Source organism: Channa argus, chromosome 15 (genome assembly GCF_033026475.1).
Source record: "Channa argus isolate prfri chromosome 15, Channa argus male v1.0, whole genome shotgun sequence".
NCBI classification, from domain to species: Eukaryota; Metazoa; Chordata; class Actinopteri; order Anabantiformes; family Channidae; genus Channa; species Channa argus.
Window position 1 is genome coordinate 6,425,783 of NC_090211.1, and position 24,678 is coordinate 6,450,460.

At 38.5% G+C, this 24,678-nt stretch overlaps 1 protein-coding gene across 3 annotated transcripts; it reads right to left on the reverse strand.

Annotated features, from left to right (window-relative positions):
- Nucleotides 1-1,550: 1,550 nt before the first annotated feature.
- Nucleotides 1,551-21,658, reverse strand: slc1a9 (solute carrier family 1 member 9). 3 transcript variants are annotated; one of them, XM_067475902.1, is made up of 11 exons: nt 21,553-21,658; nt 15,426-15,584; nt 14,339-14,491; nt 12,412-12,668; nt 11,033-11,138; nt 10,768-10,894; nt 8,965-9,198; nt 8,016-8,210; nt 5,708-5,842; nt 5,082-5,508; nt 1,551-3,080 (listed from the first exon to the last, which is right to left on the reverse strand). In XM_067475902.1, the coding sequence occupies exons 2-11, from the start codon at nt 15,577-15,579 to the stop codon at nt 2,898-2,900; spliced, it is 1,971 nt and encodes a 656-aa protein (XP_067332003.1). In that variant the 5' UTR covers nt 15,580-15,584; nt 21,553-21,658; the 3' UTR covers nt 1,551-2,897. The 3 variants fall into 3 exon arrangements, with proteins under 3 accessions (XP_067332003.1, XP_067332004.1, XP_067332005.1); XM_067475903.1 differs by lacking the exon at nt 21,553-21,658 and adding an exon at nt 17,364-17,553; XM_067475904.1 differs by lacking the exon at nt 5,082-5,508 and having other exon boundaries at nt 2,892-3,080.
- Between the last annotated feature and the right edge of the window lie 3,020 nt (nt 21,659-24,678).

The window sequence follows — 24,678 nt, forward strand, 5'->3', positions numbered from 1 at the left end:
TGCAGTGCTGCACAAACCCATTCATTTATACCATATGATCCAGATGGTTCAGATGACTTTTACCCTCAGTCCATTTTTCTCCATTGTTGATATCAGTCTTTTGAACGTATTCTATTTACGTATTATATTTAAGGGATTTACAATATATTTCTGTACATATGCTTATAACTACTTCAATTAGTTATTATAGATTCAAGCTAAGGTGGTAGCAGTTAAAATGTTTAAGCCGTTATTTAGAACATTTAGCTCTAAATAAAGAGTTTTAATATTGATCAGTTTGAGCTTCAATCTTTAGACACTAGGATTTTAAATAACATTTTTAAAAAGTACACCATAGTAAAAAATTATACTAAAGGACTCAAAATCAAGACAATGTTAGAAGAACACTACAGATAATCAGATACTAATAATCTATAATATACCTTTAATAACCTGCAGATAATAACCTAGAAACATTAAATATTTGCTAATGATATTCTTGTGTATCTGAATAGACCAACTCAATCTCTACCAGTGCCGATAATGTAATTAGTTATAAATATTAAATATCTTTTGATTACTCTATTAGTGGCTTGTAAGAAATCTCTGACCCTATGTCATTTCACTTGAGAATCTTTATACATTTGATGAAGCCTACAACAAGGGTCCAGTGCGTTTTTAAGAAAAAATCTATCAAACTACTTGGTGGTTTCAAATCTTCATTATATGGCAACAGTAACAACTGAGAACTCAACAATGTGTTTGAGTGGAGCTAGAGTATAGTGAACAAGTGAAAGTGAACAAGGTTTTGTAGCAGATGATGCTCCTTATAACCCCCATCAAACTAACACATAGTCACATTCCTCTCAGTAATGGCTACAGTGATTAAATTTCCGAAACCCTGTTGCCTCACATGGTGTGATATCCCCATGAAGGGACAGCTCTCTCATGCCACAGGACAGATTAGTGTTTCTTTGCAGAGACATCATCAGCTCTAAAGTCCAATCAATCATATGTGCAAACTTCTCCAAACTGTCAGCTTTTCAGATTCCTGCTGAGCACTGACCTTCTGCATTTGACTTTTTACCTCTACCAAACTCGGTTCTCCTCTTTGACATGGAAGGACCCAAATCTAATGTCAGCCCTGCTTGCAATTACCCACAGTGCCCTTATGCTGTCTCGGAAGAATGAAAAGGATTGACGTCTTTCTGGCCATCTGCCATGCTCTGATTCCTCTCCCTTCCCTCACTCTCTCCTGCTTCGTTCATGTCTAACTCCTCTTTGAGAGGATTAAGTGTGTTAGTATCGCTACGTGTCTTTGTCCCATCAATGTGTAATGTGTGCACTTTCGTTTGTGTGTCTGTTACAAATTTTCCATCCAGTAATACCTCTGTTTGCAGGATTTTTCCTGTGTCTTTAGAAGTCAAACACTGACGCATGTCCCCTTTTGCCTGTAAATCCCTCGACAGATCGCAAGAGTTACTTAAGCAGCAGAGAAAACACAGGAGAAGTGCTGTTATTTTAAATAAATATCTAAGATTTTATTACATACAATATACATACAACCTGGACCTGTGGATTTGAGTTAAGGATGTAAGATGGCAATTGATGAACTTATATTTAAAATAAAAGACAATTAAGTGGAATAGAGGAGATGAACAATGAAGCTATTTTACAGAAATCATGAGGTTAAAATAAATAAGATTAAATGTAAAACAACTAGTAAATGTAAATATAGAATGGAATTAAAACCAAATTTTGCCTATTATTGTTCATTTCAGACACCAGACCAAAACAATAAAATACAAACCATACAAAATATAGACAATATTAACACCAACTGTGACTGGGGAAATGTAGGTAATATTCAAGATGAGCACCAAGGATGGAAATGGCAAGAGTAGAGAATACTATAAAAAATAATGTCTGTTGGTTGCTTATTGATTTCATTAGAAATTAACCTCTTGAGTGATATTCAACATTTTGGAAAATTTGTTTACTGGCTTTTAGTTATTTTTAGATGTTGGTACAGTAAAATGGTGATGTAGCTGGCAGCCGGTGACAAGAAACAGGCAGACAAAAAAATCCACCACTACAGTTCACAAAATAAACATATATTTTGCTTATGTAAAGTAGCCGTGCAAGAAATTGTAAAAAGGTAAGTTGCATCTTAATGGTATGTGCATTTAATTACTTTTGCATCAGGTGAGCTGTTACCCTCTGTGTCCAGCCATTCAACCAGGCTAAGCTACCAGGATGCTAACTCTACCATAATCTTTGTTATAAGGGTTATACAGAAGTATGACTTTCATTTAACAGCAAATGGGCAATGTGTGCATAAAATGTTAATAATATGCCAAAATACAGAACCATTTCAATTACTTTTGAAGTTAAATTATTTTCACCACAAAAATAGAAAAAAACTGTTGAGCAAATGTAATAATGTAATGTTGTAATGATGTAATAAGTCTTGGTTGTGCGTTAAAAAGGCAGGTAAAAACAAATATTTTCATCAATAGCAGACTCATAACACTCTGGTATTAGGCATATTTAGGAAGTTCAGGCATTTAGGATCATTACGTTCAGTTATGAAAAGATAAATAGACAGTTGTGGTGTTCTAAAAAGGAAGTGACATAAGCAAACTATGTAAACAACTCAGTTTGAGTTTTTTGTTGCAGCAATCCAAAAAGAAAATAAAATCTCAGGGCTGTTTTACAGGCCCCTCTGACGAATGTTACAGTTTACATTTTGTAATCTATTAATTTATGCTCAAACTTAGAAAGGTCCTGTTGCTCAAGATGAATAAACTTAAAATACAAATAGCAATGTAGCCAGTCAGAAATCCACTGTGGACCATCACTGGAAACTTGATAAAAAGCAGAGTGGCTCTCTAAAGTTGGGAAAGCTGTCGTCAAAGTCATGGCAGGTCGCCTGGTGGGATGGCATGCCTTCTATCATAAGCAGTGTCATCGCTCTCTTCACCATCGCTTGCTTCTCCCAAAACCCTGTCTTTCTCCTCTTCCTCCTCTGTTTCACTCTCTCGCCTCAGCCGCTCCCTTTCCCTGCCCCTCTCTCTGTAAGGACGAGGCAGTGTGGGCATCTAAAAAGGCAAAAAGAATTAAATAAGCAATTAAATAGTAACTGACAAAAATTCAGTTTTACAAAGATCAAAATTTTAAATGATAAATTAATGCATCAGCGTTTGGAGACATTAGTGTCTTGATCATTTTACCTAAGACAGAGAGACCCATGTCATCCATGTATCACTGGCAAATTATGGACTTGCCTGGTTAATTATAAATAATGGTGCTGCTTGCTAACATAGCACAACATGCTGTAACATGGGAAGCTAAGAAATCTGGATATTTTTGTGTTTCTTGAATGAAATTTAAAAAAAATATATACTCTTCTCCCTTCAGGCGTTCCCACAAGGAAACGTATTCCACACATAGATTATTATTTTTTTGCCAGAACCCCTCTCTGCTGCAACCCCCCCATTTTTGCCTGGGCTTGGGAACAGCACCAAGATGGCCCTTAGTGGCTGGGCGGGGTGGATTTGAACAACATTGAACAACATTCAATAAAAGACAAGATGGATTTCGGGGTTCTAGATAGGCGGTATGAGTCCCTTAATATGAGACAATAAATTATTGCAAGAAAACCATGAATATGTATTATTGGATTCATAACTAACTGCTAACTGAATCATTACCAAACAGAAATAAAAAACGTCAGCTAATGTGAATTTCCATAACCTACTAACCCAAATATTACAACCGCAATTCATTGGGACAATGTGTAAAACCAAATTAAAAACAGAATCTCACACATCTCAAAAAAAAAAAAGTAGGGACAGGGGCAACAAAAGGCTGAAAAAGGAATTTCCACAAATCAAATACAAATGGAGGAGCATTTGACAAATAATTAAATTAATTGGCAACAGGTCAGTAACATGACTGGATATAAAAGGAGCATTTCAGAGAGGCAGAGCCTCCAAATGTAAAGATGGTCAGAGGTTCACCAATCTGTGACAAACTGCCTCTAAACATTTTCTGAAAAATGTTCCTTGAAAAATTGAGAAAAGATCCCACAATTTACAGCAACAATAAGTTACAGCTGTATCATGCAAAGAAACCATATGTGAACATGATCTAGAAACGGCACCGTGTTCTCTGGGCCTAAGCTCATTTAAAATGGTCTGAGGCAAAATGGAAACTGTTCTGTGGTCAGATAAATCAAAAATTTCAAATTCTTTTTGGAAACCATGGACGCCATGTCCTGTGGACTAAAGTGGGGAGGGACCATCCAGCTTGTTATTAGTGGACAGTTCAAAAGCCTGCATCTCTGATGGTGGCTGCATTAGTGCCTATGGTGTGGACAGCTCACACATCTGGAAAGGCACCATCAATGCTGAAAAGTACATAGAGGTTTTAGAGCAACATATACTCCCATCCAGACAATGTCTCCTTCAGGGAAGTCCTTTCATATTTCAGCAAGACAATGCTAAACCACATACTGCATCCATCACAACAGCATGGCTTCACAGGAGAAGAGTCCAGGTACTGAACTGGCCTACCTGCAGTCCAGACCTTTCACCAATAGAAATCATTTGGTGCATCACTAAACAAAAAATCCAGCAACAAAGGCCCAGGACTGTTGAGCTGCTAGAATCCTGCATCAGACAAAAAAGGGACAATACTCCTCTCCTGAGACTCCAGCAACTGATCTCCTCACTTCCTGGATGTTTACAGACAGTTGTTAAAAGAAGAGAAGATGCTACACAATGGTAAACATTGCCCTGTTCCAACTTTTTTGAGATGTGTTGCTGCCATCAGCTTCAAAATGAGCTAATATTTTCCATGAAATGGTAAAATGTCTCATTTTTAACATCTGATATGTTGTTTAGGTTCTCTTGGGAATAAAATATGGGTTGATGACATTTGAAAATTGTTGCAAGCTGTTTCTATTTAGGTTTTACACATTGTCCCATTGTTCTTTGGAATAGCGGTTGTACTAATGGCCTAGCACTGTTAATTTTCTATCATAGAAGAAAATATACTATGTAACTTTTAAATCAGAGGAAGCAGTGGTGGCTACATACCGGGTTATCATGGCTGGGCAGGGCACAGTAACCTGGCTCTGTCCTGCGGAGGAGACGTGGTGAATGAGTACGGAAAGGTCGTGGAGAATGGGAGCAAACGGAACGCGGAGATGGTGAACGGATGGAGTGAGGTGATGGAGATCGGATAGAACGAGATGGAGAATAATTGACAGAATGGGACTGAGAGAGAATGGGACCATGGTGGTTTTGTCTGGGTGGGCAAGGGGAGCGAGGCGGCAGCTCAGGCGGTTTAAGTGGGTCGACCAGGTCCATCTCTGTGAGGACTGGTGGTGGGGGGATGAAATCAAGCTCAAGTATTTGCATTTCTGCTGCGTCAATTTCAGCGAGCTCCGCCCTAGACAGGTGATCCACAATCCCAGCACCAAATGAGTCTCCCACCACGTTGATGGAGGTTCGCATTCTGTCACTGAGCGGAAAAACAGTATCATTGTCAGCGAGTGAAACCATGCAACCAACCAAGAGCTGAAAAAAACGAATATTGTTCCGACCCTTCTCACAAAGGTTACTTTTAAATCTGAAAAAGCTTTTAAGCAAAAGCAAAAACTGCTAGAGCAGTGATTCCTTATTCCCTGCTGTTAATGCTGCCTGTCAAACAGGTCACTCACAGCAGCCAGTCAACAGCAATTAGCAGACTTATGTCCTGGGTGGGCAAGCCGACAGCTGTCAGGATCAGCAACATGGTCACCAATCCAGCACTGGGAATACTGGCAGCTCCAACACTGGCCAGGGTGGCAGTCATACTGTGGCAGAGACAAAAGAAAACAATGTTCACACTGCAGAAAATGTTATTTTAAATCAATGTGATGGTCGAACACCAAGCTGAGGTCCAGGAACTAAAGCCAGGCTAACTAGTCATAATTGAACCTAGTATACCTTGTTATGTAAGAGTTCTAAAAACATTGGATACCACTTTTCTTTAAAATAAGGGTGGGGGGAGGTTTCAGAGGACGTTACAATAAACTTACAGTAAAAACAAAGTGTTACTTTCACATTATAGTTGATACTCCACCTTTCTGTTACACAAAGATGCATGCAGATATTTGCAAAAGGTGACATAAGATTATCTTAAGCGCCCAAATTTTTTGTCAGACCACTTCTGAGACTTGACAACACCCACACAGATTTATAGGTACTATACTACTGTATGTGGTTTACATTTGCAAAACCAGGTCATATGGCAAGAACCTGATACTAATGTGTCCATTGTAGCACATCATACATGCAATATTTTTTATAAATGCAGGATTTTAAAAAGAAAGAGGGAGAAGGGGAAGTGTTAACCACAGTTATCTTATCCACAGCAAAAAACTTAATGTCTTAATGTTTCCTGACTTAAATCTTGACTGCTCAAAAGAATGTTGCTTGTCAAGGCATGTGTGCAAATAGAGGAATTATCAGTTCATGTTGGTCCCAGATGTGACTGCAGGCCAGTTTGGACACAGCTCTAACTCACAATATTTATTGCATAATCAGAGTTCTGCATTACGTCTCAATTGTTTTAGACAAACTGCAGTACTAATTAGCACAGACACAATATGCATTCAAGAGATTTGCACAACTCATGTGGATCTTATTTTAAAACAATTTCACCACAGATCGTACGAGAGTCATACAGACTTTTTAGAATTAGATTCAGGAATTTAGTGGTAAGCAGCCAATGATGAAAGACCTACAATAAACAACTTAAAAGTGCTGAGCATCATTCGTAACCCACAGCCAAAACAAGTGGAGTCTGGTCCAAGTAGACTGGTTTCAATCAGACTTAAAGGTATTTTCGAAACCTCAGAAATGGGGAATGAATATCTAATTGGTTTCTTACTCCATTCATTTTAGCTTCAGATGGCCGTTCATGTCTCACGTCAGGCCGTTACAAAACAGTACAATACCTAGAATTAATGTATATTTTGTTTACAGTAGGATTTGCTTGCAGTCACTTGCGGTCAAGGGGACAATAATCCATGTAAATTGTTGCCATGCAACTTGGAGCTAAATAGTGTGAAGCTAAATAGTGTGTGGCCCCTGAAATCAGATGTATACTTTTAGGACATTTTCTGACACATTTTCTGTATAAAATACATCAGAACACAAGGAACAGCTTCTAATATAGACAAAAGAAAAGAAATTCCTGTACTGTTAGGGGTCAGCGCATCCCCTGCCGGCTGTTGCCTTTCTGTGTGGAGTTTGCATGTTCTCTCCATGCTTGTGTGGGTTTCCTCCGGGTACTTCGGTTTCCTCACACAGTCCATGCATGTTAGGTTAACTGGTGAGTTGTGAATGTGAGTGTGTCTCCATCTGTCTGTCTATGCCTGTCCATAATGTACCCTGCCTCTTGCTCAATATTCTCTAGCCCCCCTGCGACCCTGCAGATTTCTGTTTGTCAAAATAAATAATTATACTAATTATTCTATAACTTAAATAGTTTACTAAAACTGGGGTTTTGTAAGGTAATGAAGCTGTTTCAGGCCTGCCAAAAAAAGATGGTTTGGTGGTTCATCGCACATTTCATACAGTCAAATGTATGGCCATAATAAGACACACATTAGGGGTTTGGCCCCTCTTATCTGCACCACAGAAAGTGTTTCTGTTTTTCCTCAGGCTGGTTAGTTGCAATAGAAAGAGGAACAATGCATATGCCAACTGAGCAAATACGATGTCTGAGTACCATGTTCTTTTTACTCATGTATGAACAGTGATGAACTCTTCTTGCATGCTTACATTCCCACCTCCTGACAACTGGCCCATAATATGTGAAGTGGGTGTAAATTTATCATTGAATTTAGACTCATCTAATGAAATATGAGCATAATCATCAAATTTACCTGTTTTTTTTAGAACAAGAGCACCAACTAAGAATAAAACAGGAAAATATCACAAAATCAAAAAACATGTGCTGCCAGCCACCATGTGCTTTACCTGACAGTGACAATTTGTCCACTATCCAGAGTGATGTCATTCATCTGGGCAATAAAGATGGCTGCCACAGCCTCATACAGGGCAGTGCCGTCCATATTAATGGTGGCACCTATGGGCAGCACGAACCGAGTCACACGCTTATCAATTTTCAGATTTTCCTCCAGGCAGCGGAAGGTGACGGGTAACGTCCCTGCACTGAAAAGAAACGGTCCAATGTTGAGTTAAAAAAAAAAAAAAAAGGTGCAAATGTACAAATAAAAGGAGCAAAGTGTCTGTGAATGATACAAAATAGTTAGACAGGTGGTGGAAGACAAAAATGTAGACGTGAGGAAGGAGGTAAGGGGATACAGACAAAAAAAAGCAGCAGAAATTTGAGTCAACTGACAGGCTCTGTCTAACAGCTGGTGCAGGCCACTGTTGCAATCCTCCAACATTTAAATTAAAGGAATTAGATTCGTGGCCATGCTAAGCTCAGGTCATAATATAATTAGAGTAAAAGTTGATAGGATTACCTATATTCAGCAAAGCCCCGGTAATGTGCCAAAATGACAGTTGGTTCCAGCAGGAATGGTGAGTCCCAGGCTGGCCAAGCAAATCTGAACGAGGCAGGATGCAGGGGGGCCAATTTGGCTGGTGATGACTAATCCAGCAGCTTAGACATTTACAACACAGAGGCTGCCTGACATGGGCTTGTCTATGATAGCCTGCACTCACACATGTGTGACTCTGCTGTCCTAATTTTTTACAGTAAATACAGAATTTTGCATTCAGCCCTTTCAAATGTATATGAAAGCTCATAGCAATCTACAGCGCTCACTCAATGTAACTACAGCAGCTGTTTAAGGAATAGATGTTGCAAAAGAAACATGTGACGCACATGTGTTAACACATGCCCAGACAGAGAACTCCCAAACACTCACATGCAGACACTTCCCTAAGGCCTCCATACCTGCTAGCAGTGCCTAAAGCAGTGATCCAGGCCTGGAAGATTCCAGAGTAGAAAGTAAAGGGGCTCTTTCTGGTAATAGCAAAGAATATAGCAGGTAGGATCAAGCCGCCGTGGATAACAAGCCCTACGATGACAGTCACCATGTACATGCCCAGCTGCCTGGCCACCACCTCCAGGTCTCCGATGGCTGCGATCTTTCCCGCAATCAGAGAAGCAATGCCAATGGGAGAGTACCTGAGTTAGAAAAAAAATACAGCTGAATTACATGTATTGAGGAAAAAAATTGACTTTTGTTTAATCACTTTTTACTGAAATATTTTTTAAACCTTTGTATATTTGGTATAAGTACATTTTCCTTTTTCTGTTTTAAATTCTTCATATACATTTTTGTATGAAAAGCAATTTAGACTGAAATGTGAAGTGGTATATTGTATTGTGTATAGTATGCGGTATGTGACTATGGTATATAAATAATTTTGCCTTCAATCTCTTCATTTGAACTTTCGAAGAAAGAAAGTCCTAAATCATAGCAGAGGATGGAAGTTGCTACGATGGAAGTACTTTAACTTTCCTTTTCATTTAATTACTTAAATTGCCAAAGATGCCAAACTTTCACACCTATTGTTCTAAAAGTGTCTTTTTAAATTTTTGATAAAAACATTTTTAGTTTTGATGGAAAAGAAGGGAAATGTATTTGGTATTTCAATAATGTTGGTGCAAAATGTTAGAATAACACTTAATCAATCTTTAATCAAAAGGAGAACTTTTCTCCACATGAGGACATGACACATTCTTGGATCCCTGTTTCCAGCTTTAGAGCACAGTTGTTCCTGAACACAGATCACTGTGGGACATATGAACTGAAGCGGTTTTCCCCTTTATGCCACTCCTGGTCCGACTCAAAGCAGGTCCCATCCCGACAGTGGTCTACTCTCTCAGGTCAGCTGCCGGCTGAACCCTGAGGCTGGTATTCATTGACAGTTGTTTGTTGGAGAATGCCATGTAATATGATTTGATGGATGTGCTCCTTGTATGATATGGGTTTCTATATACACAGGACTCTGTGTTTGGCTAGCTCCATAGGCCCATGAGTAATCTGTTTATACTGTGTGAGTGATACGAACAAGGACACAATTCCTTTGGTGTCCAGCTGCAATGTAGATGGCCTAGGAGAGCTGCAAAACAAGCATCCTGCTGTTTTTCTTACAACCGCCTACCCTGATCCCCCTTTCCTTTTCCGTCCCTGCGCTGAGTGCCACTACACGCTTGTTGCGACCAGCTGGGGTCCTGCGAAGCCTCAAGGCGTGCACTGCTCTCTTAAGGCATGCTCTTACACGCATCCCTCCATGTCCTGATGTCCCTCCCACCCACATCTGCTTTCTGCTCTGCTGCCAAGTGACTCCTCTGCCGTTGGTAGATCCATTACAATTTGGAGATCTTCCACCCCGGCTCCCCTGGGAGCCCACAACACTGTTCCTGCTACTCCCCAGCATACCACAAACTCTAGCATGTCCCAGGGAAACCCTCTTTCTCTTCTTCCATCTGTCCATGTCCTTCACCAACACATTTTCCCCCTCTTCATCTGCCTTTCTTTCCTTTTCAATGTTTGCCGTCCAACCCTGTTGGTTGTTATCATGTTCACAGTCTTTGCATTATGCATCACTATCACTGACCTCTGTGTGTGGGATCTTCAGAATGTCTAAGCATTGCAGCCATTGGCCCAAATGAGCATAAACAGAGACACATGTTGAGCATGCTTGCAAACACACACATACACACTGGGAAAACAGGGAAGACACTAACCACATGATCATGGAAACCATTGTCATGATAATCTCATTGAGTATGTTGAAGAAGTCGCCCATGATCTTCCCCCTTTCACCCATCCTGCCCATGCAGATGCCAAAGGTGATAAAGAATCCAATCAAGCCTTGAGAAACAAAGGAGAATATTAACATTCAACAGAGTAAAGTTTTCAATACAAAGAAGGAAGAATTAAAACTAAGATGAAATGATTGACAGTACAAAACAAATGCTGCAATATCAGCAATATATATTATCAACTCACCAAGTACGTTCATCCCCCATTTGTATTCAAGTTTCTTTCTGCTCACTAAAACAGGCTCTGTTTCATTTGATGTTGCGACAGGCACTATTTTAATTACTGTCTGAACCTAAAGGGAGGACAGAACGACATTCAGATTGATCAGGGGTTTGGACAGAACAGTAACTTAACTCAGCTGATCTCTATTCACATACTGTAGCAGAAGCCACAGTTTTGTAACTCATATTGTGTGTGAGCAAACAAAAGCTCGGAAGTGTTACAATAAACTTACATTTGTGTTTAAAGAAAGAGCCAAGCACAGAACAAGACATTGTCCCATAATGAGAACAAAGGAGAAAGAAAAGGAAGACAGGAAGGTTGAAAGGTTTAACAGGGAAGGACTATTCCTTCCTGCAAATGCAATTATGCCTTTTATAACTTAAATGAATCCCTGATGAGTACAAACAAAAGAAGCAATAAAACAGAGCCACAACCAGAACAGAGAGAGATGTGAACAAGAAGAAAAGGAGGGAAAAAATAGCACAAGAATACCACAGGGAAACTAGGAAGAAGAGGAGTCTTTAAGCTCAGCAGTGCTCCCTGTTCACCAGCAGATGCCTTGCTGTGGTAAATAAGGATATAGCATTACAGATTTTAAGAGATTAGTGGTAGCAGAAGGGCTGACCCTCACCCAGTCAAACACAGACAACTACTTCTAATCATTCAGGACAGAAAGAGGGGAGGATGGATTGGATAGAAGAAAGCAACTGTCACACCATTGAGATTTGGATTATTGTTTATAAATGATCACCATTCATAAAGAGTAGCTACCTACTACTGGTTATTCCAATATTTACAATATCTTAGATAGTGTTATTTCTATATGGATGTCCCACCATCACTTAAGTGTTGACAAAGAAAAAAGTAATCATATTTCCCAAAATGTTGGTCTAACTGGATATTCACTCAAAAGGTTTTACCTTCAGGACTATCTAGTTACAGGAAGCAGCCATGGCCTTTTGTTTCTTCTGTAGCCAAAACCCTTTGACTAAAATCATGCTTTCACCCAGGCTGTTAACACGTGTAGGAAATACTGTGTATGAAGTTCGAAAGACAATTACTGTAGAATCTCTAGAGAATCACAGGTTTTCAACAACTCTCTGTAGTTTTTTGCATTTCGTCAGACTGTTTAATAACTTGCTAATTAATTTACAGGTGAACATGGAAGAGTATTTCCAACATTTTATGCTACTATATGTTCTTTCATGTTTAGAATAATTGTTGCCGAAAGTTAGATGAAATAATCACCTCCATTTAAGCTAGACTGAGCTTTAGATCAGAGGATATGATTTATATAGCTAGAATAATGAAACAATTCTACAAGAACTTATTTTGAGGGGCACCTGTTGAAAGCAGGCCTGCACCAGGTTTTCAGGAAAGAGATTTCGGATTAGATCCAGGAAGGCATCTAGACTGCTGACTTCTGGGTTCTTTGTGTTTGTCCTTGTTGATGATGCCCCTCTCAGTTTGGGGTTCCCTGGATGGATCGTCAACACTAGGATTACTCCAAGGACAGCAGCAATTACAGTGGTGGACATGTAGTACACCATGGCTCGACTACCCATCCTGCCACTGGAGCGGGCGTCTAGACCTGCCAGTCCTAAAAGAAACCGACAACAATCAGTGTTTGCATTCAGAATCAAAACAATCTTTCTTAATTTCCACAGAGAAAATGAAAGTGGCTTTTCATGAAAAAGCCACCCACTGACAGTAGTGCATTGTGGTCTGTTTTTTTCAACACACATCCACAAAAATTCCATATAGTATAAATCAAACATGTTGCCAGGGTCAAATATATGCAACGATGCACAGCCTATGTACATAATTCAGATGCTTTGATACTATCTAAGAAACAATGTTTATATGTATTGTTTTTATTACACTAGCAAATTAAATAAAATGATGCACAGAGAATTTAATTTGAACAACCATCCCATTATGGTCAGTTTCGTAAGCTTTTCAATGCGAACTGTTATGAAACTTTGTGTAAAAACCCCTAAATTCTTTACGTTTTTTCCGTAATAAACTGGTAAATTTGCGCTATTAACCTCTGCCTCTGCAGCAACTGAATGCTTAGCATCCTGGTTTAAGAATGTAACGCTACAACATGTTTCAAATAGTTGAGTAGAAATATGTTCCAAAGAGAGATGCTGTTTTTGAGGCCTCCTCGTGATTAATTAACTTAGATTACATTACTGGCAGCAGTTTAGAGATGTTTCCCTAAAAAAGGTTTTGAATAAAGCTTGTCCCAGCTGAATGAGAGAATTTCACATCTTTTTGATTCATTACAAGTTTTGGAGCTTTCTTATTTATTGTAATTTGACAATGACTAATACTTGAAGAACCGTGCAGACAGAGGAGGAATAATAACTGGGCAATAAAAAAGCACATTGAAGAAGGCAGAGTGAGGGTTGGACAGAGTCATGTTAGTTCTACATGAAGTTGCATATTGTCTCTTTAACTTGTGTATAGTTATATTGATCAAATACATTTTTGCAATTACAACATCACGTATTTATGGAGGGCCTGTCATGTGCAACTAGGCTTGTGTTTAAGAGTAGAAGTTAAAAAGTTTCACATGTTTGCAGGTTCACAGATAGGAACAACAGGAAAAGCATTTTAAAAGAATTTCATTTGTGCATGCGATGGGTTTTTCAAAATGTGCTTTTCCTTTAATAACCTTAACACAAAATTGTAAAATAAGAATATTAACTTAACTTTATGTTAACATGCAGTTACCATGTGGATAGTTATCACTGAATTTTCAGTAAAAGTAAGACATTTAGTTGGTTCGCCATGATACACATGATACATTATTAAGGTAATGTTTTGCATCTGAGTGTAAAGTCAGCATTGATACATTCAGTACATGATGATATTTAATGAGTGCCCTTTAGTATTTAAGTTTTAAACAATATATTTCTCGCTGTAGAAAGAATTAATGTTCAGCATAAAAACAAACACAAAAACTGTTTTTTGTAATACCCTCAAAGTACAACTGAGACTGACAGGAATGTGGTCAGTAGATTTAGTGGCATCCTGTTAAATGGAAGTTTTGTGATCCCAGATATGCATGACAAAACAAATGGGTTGGTTGTACAAATTTACTTTGGCATTTCAACACAAACTGCGGGTAAAGTAGTTTGTGTTTCTGTGTTTTGTCAGGTTCATTCCAAACATTAAGACATGTACACACACTTTGGCATACATGTGATTAATGTACAGTATATTTGCTTTATGTACACAGCCATGTGTGTAAAAGAGGCATACCTGTTATGAGACTGGAGATGATTAGTGGTAGGATTAGCATCTTCAGCATCCTCATAAGAATTTCTCCAGGGAAGGAAACCATAGTGAGGGCAGCAATATCTGTCACCCTCATGTACCGGAGCAGCATCCCAAACAGTACTCCCATAACAACACCTGAGGCGAGAAGAGTATTTAATATTAAATATTTTAGGAATATTTTAGTTTTTTCTTTTTCCAAACAAGGGTAGATGGGTTCATGTTGACCACATTTACTAATTTATTAAGTTTTGTTTTTGTGGTCCAATACTTGAATAAGGTCACCATTAGTTTTGTAAACCATTTAAAATGTCTACTTAGTCATCTTGGCTGAAAGACCTGCTTATTACTCTGAGTTTCAGCAGAACATTTTATCCTTCCATAAAACATTGTTTTTAATTCCTGTGAAGAGTTATGGAAAAGACTACTGTGTGTACTTGGTATAAAGTAAATATAATAGAAATTAGTAGGTTACATCAGTGCCAAGAAATATCCGTACTAGTGCTATTGGCTTTCAAAAGAGTTTATACTTGGTGGACACACTGGCTAGAACTATGTTGTTTTACATCTAAGAGGTTCTCTGACTAAAGACAACATCTACGGTCATGTAAACAGGTTTAAATTAAGACTTACATCTACTGTAGCTGACAAATTACATACAAAAATAGCACATTTCTTGACCGTGCATAGCTTTTAAAAAAAGGCTATGCAGAAAAAAAGTGTTTACAGAGGCAAACTAAAGACAAAAACAAGCCTAAGATGCCTCATGGGGAAATTATTGTGGATTGACGACATTTAGGATTGTGTGTGATATTCGCTAAAGGACAAATGGATACTTCTGAACAATAAAACTGACCTCAATTTCAATTCTCTTCAATCCAGAAAGAATGTGGGGATTTGGATGCGTTGTGTTATGTTAACCAAAGACTGAAATTTAAGCCTGCTTTGTTTCTTGAAGTAACTGCATGCTATGACTTTTATACAATCCACTTTGCATCACATAAGCTTATAGAGACTCCAGTAAACACAATACAATACAGTGCATAGAGCAAGCTTCCCAGAACATGCATACCCAAAACAGTGAGACCCAGCAGCAGGTTGTGGGTGTTGCGGCTGCAGTGGCCAGCATCTTTATATGCAACCTCTGTGTTGTCATCTCGTGGGCTTTCTTCTTTCTCCTTTTGCTTGTTTGTGTTGGACTGGTTGGCTGTCAGCTGGTTTGTCATCCTGCCTGTAGAGACAGTGGGAGATATGGGTTTACTCCTGAGAGATTACATGATTCAACATTATTCATGTACTAGCCTGCACAGTATTCAGTGTGTGGTTAATGATGCACCCCTGACTCTTTAACTGATTTGTCAATTGTGAAGACTCTGGATAGTATATAGATAGTTTATATATCCTAACAAAGCATTCTTCTCCTGGGGATAGAAAGGATTCACATAAGTGATACTACTGTGGCAGTCTGACTTTTTTCTTTTAGGGGGGTTAGGGACAACCACCATCCACTCACACTAAAGGAATGTCCTTTGAGTATTTAGTTTAGGTTCATGACTGCAGGCAACCTAAACACAGCAGGCAATGGCTAAACAGGACAAACTGAGGGGATAAAATCTGTGCATCATCCTCTAAATGGGAATGATGCACAGCATCTTAGTGAAAAACAATATAGAGTTACTGATAAAGGAAGAGAGATATCTGATGAGTGCTGTGAAGAATAAGTCGGCTAGGAGCCATGAATGCCCCTGGTAGTCCATCTGTGACTGACAAGTTTGAGAGGCTTAAGCACTAGTTTGAGTAGAGTTCCATAATGCCTTAACCCTATTGAAAGTGTATTAGCAAAAACAAAAATTTCAAATACATTTCTATGTAGAATGAGGAGACAAATTTGCTGCTGCTTGTGAAGTAAATCTTCTCCTTAGCTTTGTGTAGCCAGTCCAACTAGTTTGAGAAAAGGAGATAGAGGATATCGAGATTGACCTTGGTGAAATACAGACTGTTAACAGTACATTGTTCTTTTATAACTGCAGTGTAGATGGGATTTTGACTGGCTGCAAGAACAAGGTTAATACCAGCAAAACCTTTTTAGTAAATGCTGTGCAAGTCATACATCTTTACTGTGTTATGGTAGATATGTTGTTTCCCACATTTTACATTTCCCTGCATATTTCTTGTGCCAGTCTTGTTTTGACAAGTACATTCACCAAGCAGATCTGAAAGAGAAAGTGAGTATAAAACTGGGAAGAATGGTGCTTCGAGTTAACCCTTATACTCACAATCTTATTCAAATTATGAATTATCTGTTTTATAATTGCTAAAATATTAAGCTAAAAAATGAAAATGTCAACCCTTATGGTGACAGTAGATGAAGACTGAGGAAAATAATAATTTCAATAGAATGGATCTTCTAAAGGAATGTCTGTAAAGAATTTCAGTATGCAACAATGTGGTGGACCACCAATCACTCACCAACATGGCTCAAATTTTCTGTCATTATGGAAGTCAACACCCATCATAGTACATTTAATACATTTTAAAAGTTCTAGAAATCATCCAAAAGTCAATTTATTGACAAAGAAAATAATCTCCAATAAACATAGTTAAATAATTTTCAGTCGAATTTTAGAATATGCTAGTTTTTGTGATTCAACACATCCTGTTACGGAAGCAATCAAATTTCCCTCCAAGACAAGTCACCTTCAACACAGAGTCAGAATGTAAGAATGTCCACTAACACTACACTTTTCTACTTAACATAGACCCCCACTGTTACCATCTCTAAACATTAATCATATGTAAACACATCTGGAGAGCAGTGCAGCCATGCCAAATCCTTGTCAGCAGTATGAATGTCACATTTACAAACAGTCTGACTCAGTGAGACAATTGCAATCAGACATGATTATAATCCATCAGCTGAGTGGATGGCATTTTCTGCAGCAGAGGGGATATGGTCGTACACATTTACCAAAAGTAAAGAAAATGGGGGAGCGCAAAAAATGTTACCTACTAGTTTTTCTCCTGTCACGCTTTCATATCTACTTTCTCATCGCCTGCCCCATCCGGTCATCTCTGCCCCTTTGTCCGCTCTACAACAGTTGGCAGTCCATGCACAAAATCGTGGTTTGCCAGGGTGATATGAAATGGTATATTCAGGGGGCGGAGAATGTCCAGCCAAGTTTCAATTGCACAGATTTTAATCCTCAGTCAACAGAATACCATGGGGAGGAGGGGGAGGGGGTTCCACTGGTATGGTCTTCACAAATCCTCTTTTCAATCCTTATGTCATTCTTGTGTATATTGTTTGGTAATGTTGACTAAATGCGTTTTGGTTTATGGTTAACAAAAAAAAAGGGACAAAAAAAGAACATCATATTCACAATTTTTATTTTAAAGAAAATCACTTATGGTTAAAGTTAAAGATTTTGACACTTTACTTTAACCATTGAAAAGGTTCAGATACAATTGTGGGCAGATAAGATCCTGTCAAACACTCGTGGACAAACTGAAAACAGGTGGCATGATCAAGCTGGGATCGCGATTGTTTTTCCTAATATCGCGGTAGTATGATTTTTGGAATATGACGAGAAAAACTTCAGAACTCTCAAAATGCAAAAAATCGAAAGCAACTCTCCTCTTACAGAAAACCATAGAGTGGGGAATAGACATGTCTATCATCTGTTTCAGTACAAGTTGGATCCTAAATCTTAGTTCTCAAGCCAGGTCAGCTGGAGGCCATGAAATAATGAAGCAACAGCATGTGTCCTGCAATAAGGGTGGCGCTGGGAAACATAAGTGGCAAGGACAAACTCAAACTCAAGGACCTGAAACTGTGCTGCAAATCTGTTTTCCTTCTCCAACAGACAGATTATTTTCTTGCTCCAGGAAATGTCAGAGCTGACTTGAGACGAAATGTAGCTGGCCTCTAATAACTTGCATTTACTGGGCTGCCCTGGTGGCTCTGTTCAACTTTAGAAAACAGAAAGTATTTACAACCTTTCAGGCCTGAAGTATAATATAGTGTCTGAAAAGTAAAAAACAAACAAACAAAACAAAACAGACATGTAAACATGGCCGTTACATCGTATTACAGCTTAGCATCCCTAATAAAATGCTGTAATTCAAGTCTGACTGTTTGGTCAGGCAGCTTAAAGTAAATCCTGGATTTTGTAGCTACAGGACACATGTATTACTACTTTGCCACATACCTACAGACAGGAAAGCATTCCCTTTTAAAAGGAACCCAGTGTTTGTAAAAACTTTGCAAATGCATTTAAGTGATGAACACAAGGGAGAAGGTAAAGGCCGTTCAAATCAAGTTGGCAGGCTAAGAGCGAAGAAACAAGTAACCACCGGTGGAAAGAGAGTGATTGCTTTTTATGTGCCCTCATGCGAAAAAAAACAGCCACAAGACAGAAAGTTTCCCACAGTGAGTTTTAAAATAATGGTAACTCACCGAGTCCTCAGTGTGCAGTAAAGTTTGTGAAACTTTTAGAATTGTAACTTTTTTAAAGTATTAATATTACCAAAAACATAGTCAAATTATCCTCTAACTTAAAAGTTAAATGTAACACAATTCAACAGAAAAACAACATGATAAAAATGCTAACAGAAAAAGTTTCTTTTCATGGCGTTCAACGTCTTCTCCCTAATTTAGCTTTTTTTTTCATCTTTAAGCAAACATGGTAAAAAGGCATTCAAAGGTTTGTCTTTGTCATGTGTCATTGTAAACTGAACTTTGATCTGACAAAACAACCTATCTGAAAATGTCACCTTGAGCTCTGCAATGTTTTTCTTTACTCTGTTTTCAGAGACTATGATTAATCCTACATAGACAGATTTGAGATTTGGACTAAAAAAAAATCTGACTTGATTTGAATAATAATCCATAATAATTACAGAATATTCAATAATACAACCACATTTATAAATAAAGGTAGACTTTTTACATTTTATCTTGATGAGATGTTGTCCACATTTACAGATCAATAATAAACTGCTTAATAATAAACATAATAAACATTAAATACATTTCCTTCATTGGCAGATTATTATTTGAATTTATTGTATTGTAATTTATTGTTAAGCAATCATCCAATTGTGTGTATGCATGTAGTGTGTGTCTCAAAGGATTAGTTCCCATGGTTGATTGTTTAGTGCGAGTTCTGCAGGGGGATCGAGATATAATCCCTATCCCGCCTGTCCATCCTCTCCTCATTCAGCAGAGGGAGATGAGGATGCTCACTGCAGCACTACAACACACAATGCCATACATTGGTGTTAAGCACATAAATGGCTTGGACTTATTAAAAATGAAAAGTTAACTGATTGATTATTAAGTCAATTTTGCCATATAGTATAATAAAATTAATTCATTGTGTAATTTTGCATTAATAAGAAAGATGAGCACTCATGCCAACTGTGCACTGTATACTACTGCGAAATGTTTAATTAATTTGAAAGTAGTAAATTAAAGTTGATTCTCAACATATTTTATTTATAAACAATTTAATTACTGGACATATCACTCTAGGTAAAGATACATTTTGATTTAAATGTATCTTTATTTTTTAGAAATTATAAATCATTCAGTTGGCAAAATGTGAGGTAAAATGTGAATAAATTGCTGACACAACAGTTGAAGTTGACTGTTCTAATGTATATTCTTTGTTTGTTTGCCAATCATTGCTCTTCTTCTTATTGGTCTCAGTCCTTAGGCTTTTTTTCTAAAGCTATTCAACCATGAAGACTTGCTTCATGCTGTCTCGTTCAAACAGTCAATCTTAAGATGTGCCTGCTGCTTAAAGCATGAGAGACGCTGATTTGGGCTTTAATCAGAGTTGCCCTTTATGGTTTCTGAGTCTTAATTTCAGTGATCTTTTCCTCTGCGGCAGAGGTAACTTCCTATCTAGGGACCGTCCTGACGTGACTACCATCATCAAAGTTCTTCATCAAACTTTCTGGACTGACTGACCTTCATGTTAAAGATGGAGCATGTAAGGGTGGGTGTAGCTCAGTTGGTAGACCAGGTGACTGCAACAAGCAGTGTAAGTGGTTTGATTCACAGTCTTACTGGCTACATGTCAAAGTGTCCCTGGGCAAGACACCGAACCCCACTGTTGTCCCTAGTATCTGCTACTTGTAAGTCACTTTGGATACAAGCGTCTTCTAAATGACAGATTTGACTCTGTTTCTTTAATAGGGCAGTTATTGTTATTACTACAGTAGATAAATAGTGTTATTTACTGTGCACAAAACTACTTTGGCTCAACACAGCGGATGATCCCAAAAACACTTTAAGAAGCCACGAAATTCAACCAACATTTGAGTAGTGTAACACAGTGTAAGAGATAACATTAATGAGTGAGTTTCACGTGTGGCTTGTGATTTGGTCTGCATCTGCCTGTCTGTGTTTGTGTGTTCGTCTGTGGACACATTTCAAGCACATACACACACATACCCTCCCTCTCTCTCACTCTCGGATGATAATCTGACTGTATTAATCTGTTGTTTGAACTCCTTAAGCACAGACTGTCTCACACATCTGCTCCCTTCACCCTTGTAAAGCTTTGCTATTTATAAACCGTCTCTTTCTCCTCTCACTCTGTTTCTTTCTTCCCCTTTTTCCCTTTTTTGATCTGGTGTCAAAATTTCTCTTTCACTCCTCCCTCCAGCAAAACTGAATTTTACACAGCTCATTTTCTCTGTACAGTAAATCCATCTTCTCATTTGGACAACAGACGTCTTGGAAACTCCTTATTCCAGCCTTAAGTCTCTCTCTGATCCTTTTCTCTCTGACAGCAGACAGTGTGCTACAATAATGCTGATAATTGATGACATGTTATTTAGCAGATTTAAAAAGTATAAATTGCTTCATTACTTTCTTGGTACTGTGTATACAAGGGTCTAGCTTGTTCTATAACTTTGTATAACTGGCATCATTACCGCTTGTTCAAAACATGACAAACACAAATAAAGGACACTAATACACTTTACCCTAGAGAGGAATAAATATACAATAAATCAACAATCATAAATAACGCAGCACCAAACAAACAGAGCAATTCTGAAACGCCAAACAACACATAAAAACACTGTCAAAGGTGACAAATAGTGCAAACGCACTGCATGTGTGAGCAGTGAATGAATTAGAGCGCTCGGATGGAAAAAGCATGACAAAAGCAGGCGACGGGGCTTACCTGCTGTTTGTCGCTGTCTCCCATCTGACAAGAACGAGGCATCGGAGAGAGAGACACAGAGAGAGGAGGGACGTTGTGATGGAAAGGGAACGAGAGGCAAAGTCCCAGTCTTTGCGTCATCTGAGAAAATTTGCAGATTAATACAACAGCTTGGTGCTCTGAGCACCCCCCCCCCCCACACACACACACACACACACCCACACATACACACATACACACAAAAACACACTTCATCTACCTCCCCTCACTACCTCCCCTTACTCCCTTCTGCCTCATTCACTAACTTCCTCTCCATCATTGGTCTATCTTTTGATTATCTTAGTTAAACTGTTATCAAATGCGGAAACAATGTCATCAGTGGCAGCCTTAATGAAAAAAAACAAACAACAGAAGTTAATTGGATAATTGGAATGGATTATCTTAATAGGAAAGGGGTTTTTGACATTAGCACATTGGGGAGAATCATGATTACCCTCCCTACCACAGGAGGGAGCTATGACTCTGCACTCAATGAAGAAACCTGTACAGGAGGTTGCCTCTGAGGGATCCTCTGCCAGATGTCAATGTCAGTCAGTGAAGCCTCAAAATGCATAGAGGCCCATGGGTGGAGCTGCTACATACTACACGTACAAGGCTTTAGTTTGTTCTATCAACCATGAGACTTTATGAAGACACAGAATTAGAAATAAAGTGATAGGGAAGCTGTGGAGTTCCAGGTCTGTCGCACCAGAGCCTATGAAAAGGGATTAATAGGAGGGAGATCACTGATTTAGGAGGGTAGTTATTAAGTAAATAAAATGTTGTATAATGACGTAGCTTGGCAGATATTAATATGCTAATTGTCTGTGGTATGTTTAAACAACCCGCACAGTCTCTTAATTATTGGGCCGTAAGTGAGATACATGCAAACTAAAGGCAAATAATTCATAATTCATTTGGCATGCAAACAAATATTTAGGTTAATCACAAAACTAATTTGGTCCTTTGTTAATGACCTAATAATTTTAGTCTTAGTTTATAAAATATAACTATTCAGTCACTGACAGATATGTGAATGGAATATAAGTATTTACTAATGTACATACTTTGTCAACAATTAAAACTCCTCCAAGCTAAAACGGTGACAGGCTTAAATGCACACACACAAGTGGACAAAGACACATACAAAAGAAGTGGCAGATGGAGAGGGGTAGGTTGGGAGCAGGGGCTTGAACTGTGCTGGTACCTCTATTGTGCAGTAGGTGTGCTGTAAGTCTATCCTCTGCAAATTGCCAGAGCAGTTCAAACACAGAATCTGCCTCTGAAAACCAATCCTGAATCCAAGTGTTGTACAGTATTGTGTAACATTTAATTCTTTGGCAAGAAGAAGGACATAACATGGCAAAAGTATTTGAGCCTGTAGGATTATCAATTCCAAGTTTGATGAGGAAAACTGATTTACATGAATGAAAAAATAGGATGACTATCAGGTGTGACTCTGGAAGGGCTTATATTATTAACGAAGTGCAGTCTGGATCTTCACTATCAAAGTGAAGACCTTAAAAGAAGAGTTGAAGAAGAGTTGATGTTCATCAGGTTGGAAAGTTTACAAAAGAAATTCTATAAGAATTTGGACTACACCAGTCGACTGTCAGGCAGCAAGGAGAACATCACTGTTAAACATCACAGAACTAGTCAACCAACAAAGATCACACTAGGGCTAAGGGGTTAAGATATGTAATAATCCATGAAGTTATGTGGAATCCCAGGATATTATCTATAAGTCTAAATGATATTCTTGCAGTGACTAAAATCAGAGTCCACTATCAAGAAAGTGAACAACTTTCTGACTTTAATGTGAAGTGTTACATTAGGCAATGACTGCATTCCAACAGTGAAACATAGTGGTGCCAGTTTTCAGGACACCTTGGACTGGGACAGTTTGCCATCATTGATGGAGCTATGAAAGATAAGTTGTACATGCAAATTACTGCAGAAAAATGTAGTTACAAGTTGTACCTAAAAAATTAAATCAGAAGAAATTTATTTTTTGGTATGGCAGAGCCAAAGTCCTGACTGGAATCCTATGGAAACATTCTGGAAGGTCCTGAAGCCAGCAGATTATGCAAGGAAGCCCAGCAACATCCGTGAATTGAAGCTGTTCAGTAAAAAGGAATGGACTAAAATCCTTTCAAGCAGATGTGCAGGGCTTACTGAAAACTTTTAGTTGAAGTGGTTGTAAACCACAAGTTCTTGAAGCCTACACATTCGTACTCTCTTGCCATACAGATAATTTAAAATTGAATAATTTTCCACAATAAATAAAATAATCAGTTTATTGTGATTGACTCGTTCTTTTGATTGGTTGTTCTGTATCTACTTGACTTGGGGGAAAATTGGATTATATTTTTGGTCAACTTTATACCGACAAAATTCCAAAGGTTTCACAAACGTCTGATGATTACTATTGAGGGTGCATGTCTAATCGCGGGTGGGGGGTAAGGGGGGGTGAGGGGGTGGCGGCTACAAGACTGCAATAAATCTGTGGCAAGTCAATGAAAGCGTAACCGCTTTAGGTGGGTTGAATCCTGTAAGGAGAGATTGAGAAGAGACAGATAAGGAGATGAGGAGGAGTGACAGAGAGGGTGTGAGGTGCTGTAAGAAGAGAGCGAATGGCAGTGCAGACCATGTAAACAAGACAAGTAAAATGTGTTCTGGAGGTGACGGTGTTTAGACAACGTTTAGAGCCATTTCATAAACTGACAATGACCCAGCTGCCACACAAGTATTGCACATAACACAAAGTCTAAAATGATGGATATGGAAAGGGTGAGAATGAAATGCAGTCCCAATCTGCATTTTACACCAATTTGAACGTGTTTCTCATTAAGCATTAAAGAGAATTACCGAAGTTAGTCCTTCATTCCCTCTAATGACACTTTGCAGTTCTGATGCTCTCATATTCCCTCTCCCTGCCAAACCTTTTTCCCGAAGGTGAACATTCCATACACTAATTTCAATTCCATGAAGGAAAGACTTGTAGGTGCATGTGTTGTTTGTTTGTCAGAGGGGCAGTGTGTCGGTACAGACGTGTGTTTTTGTGAGTGTGTAGTTTGTGTGTTTACTTGTGATCTGGCTCCAGACCCT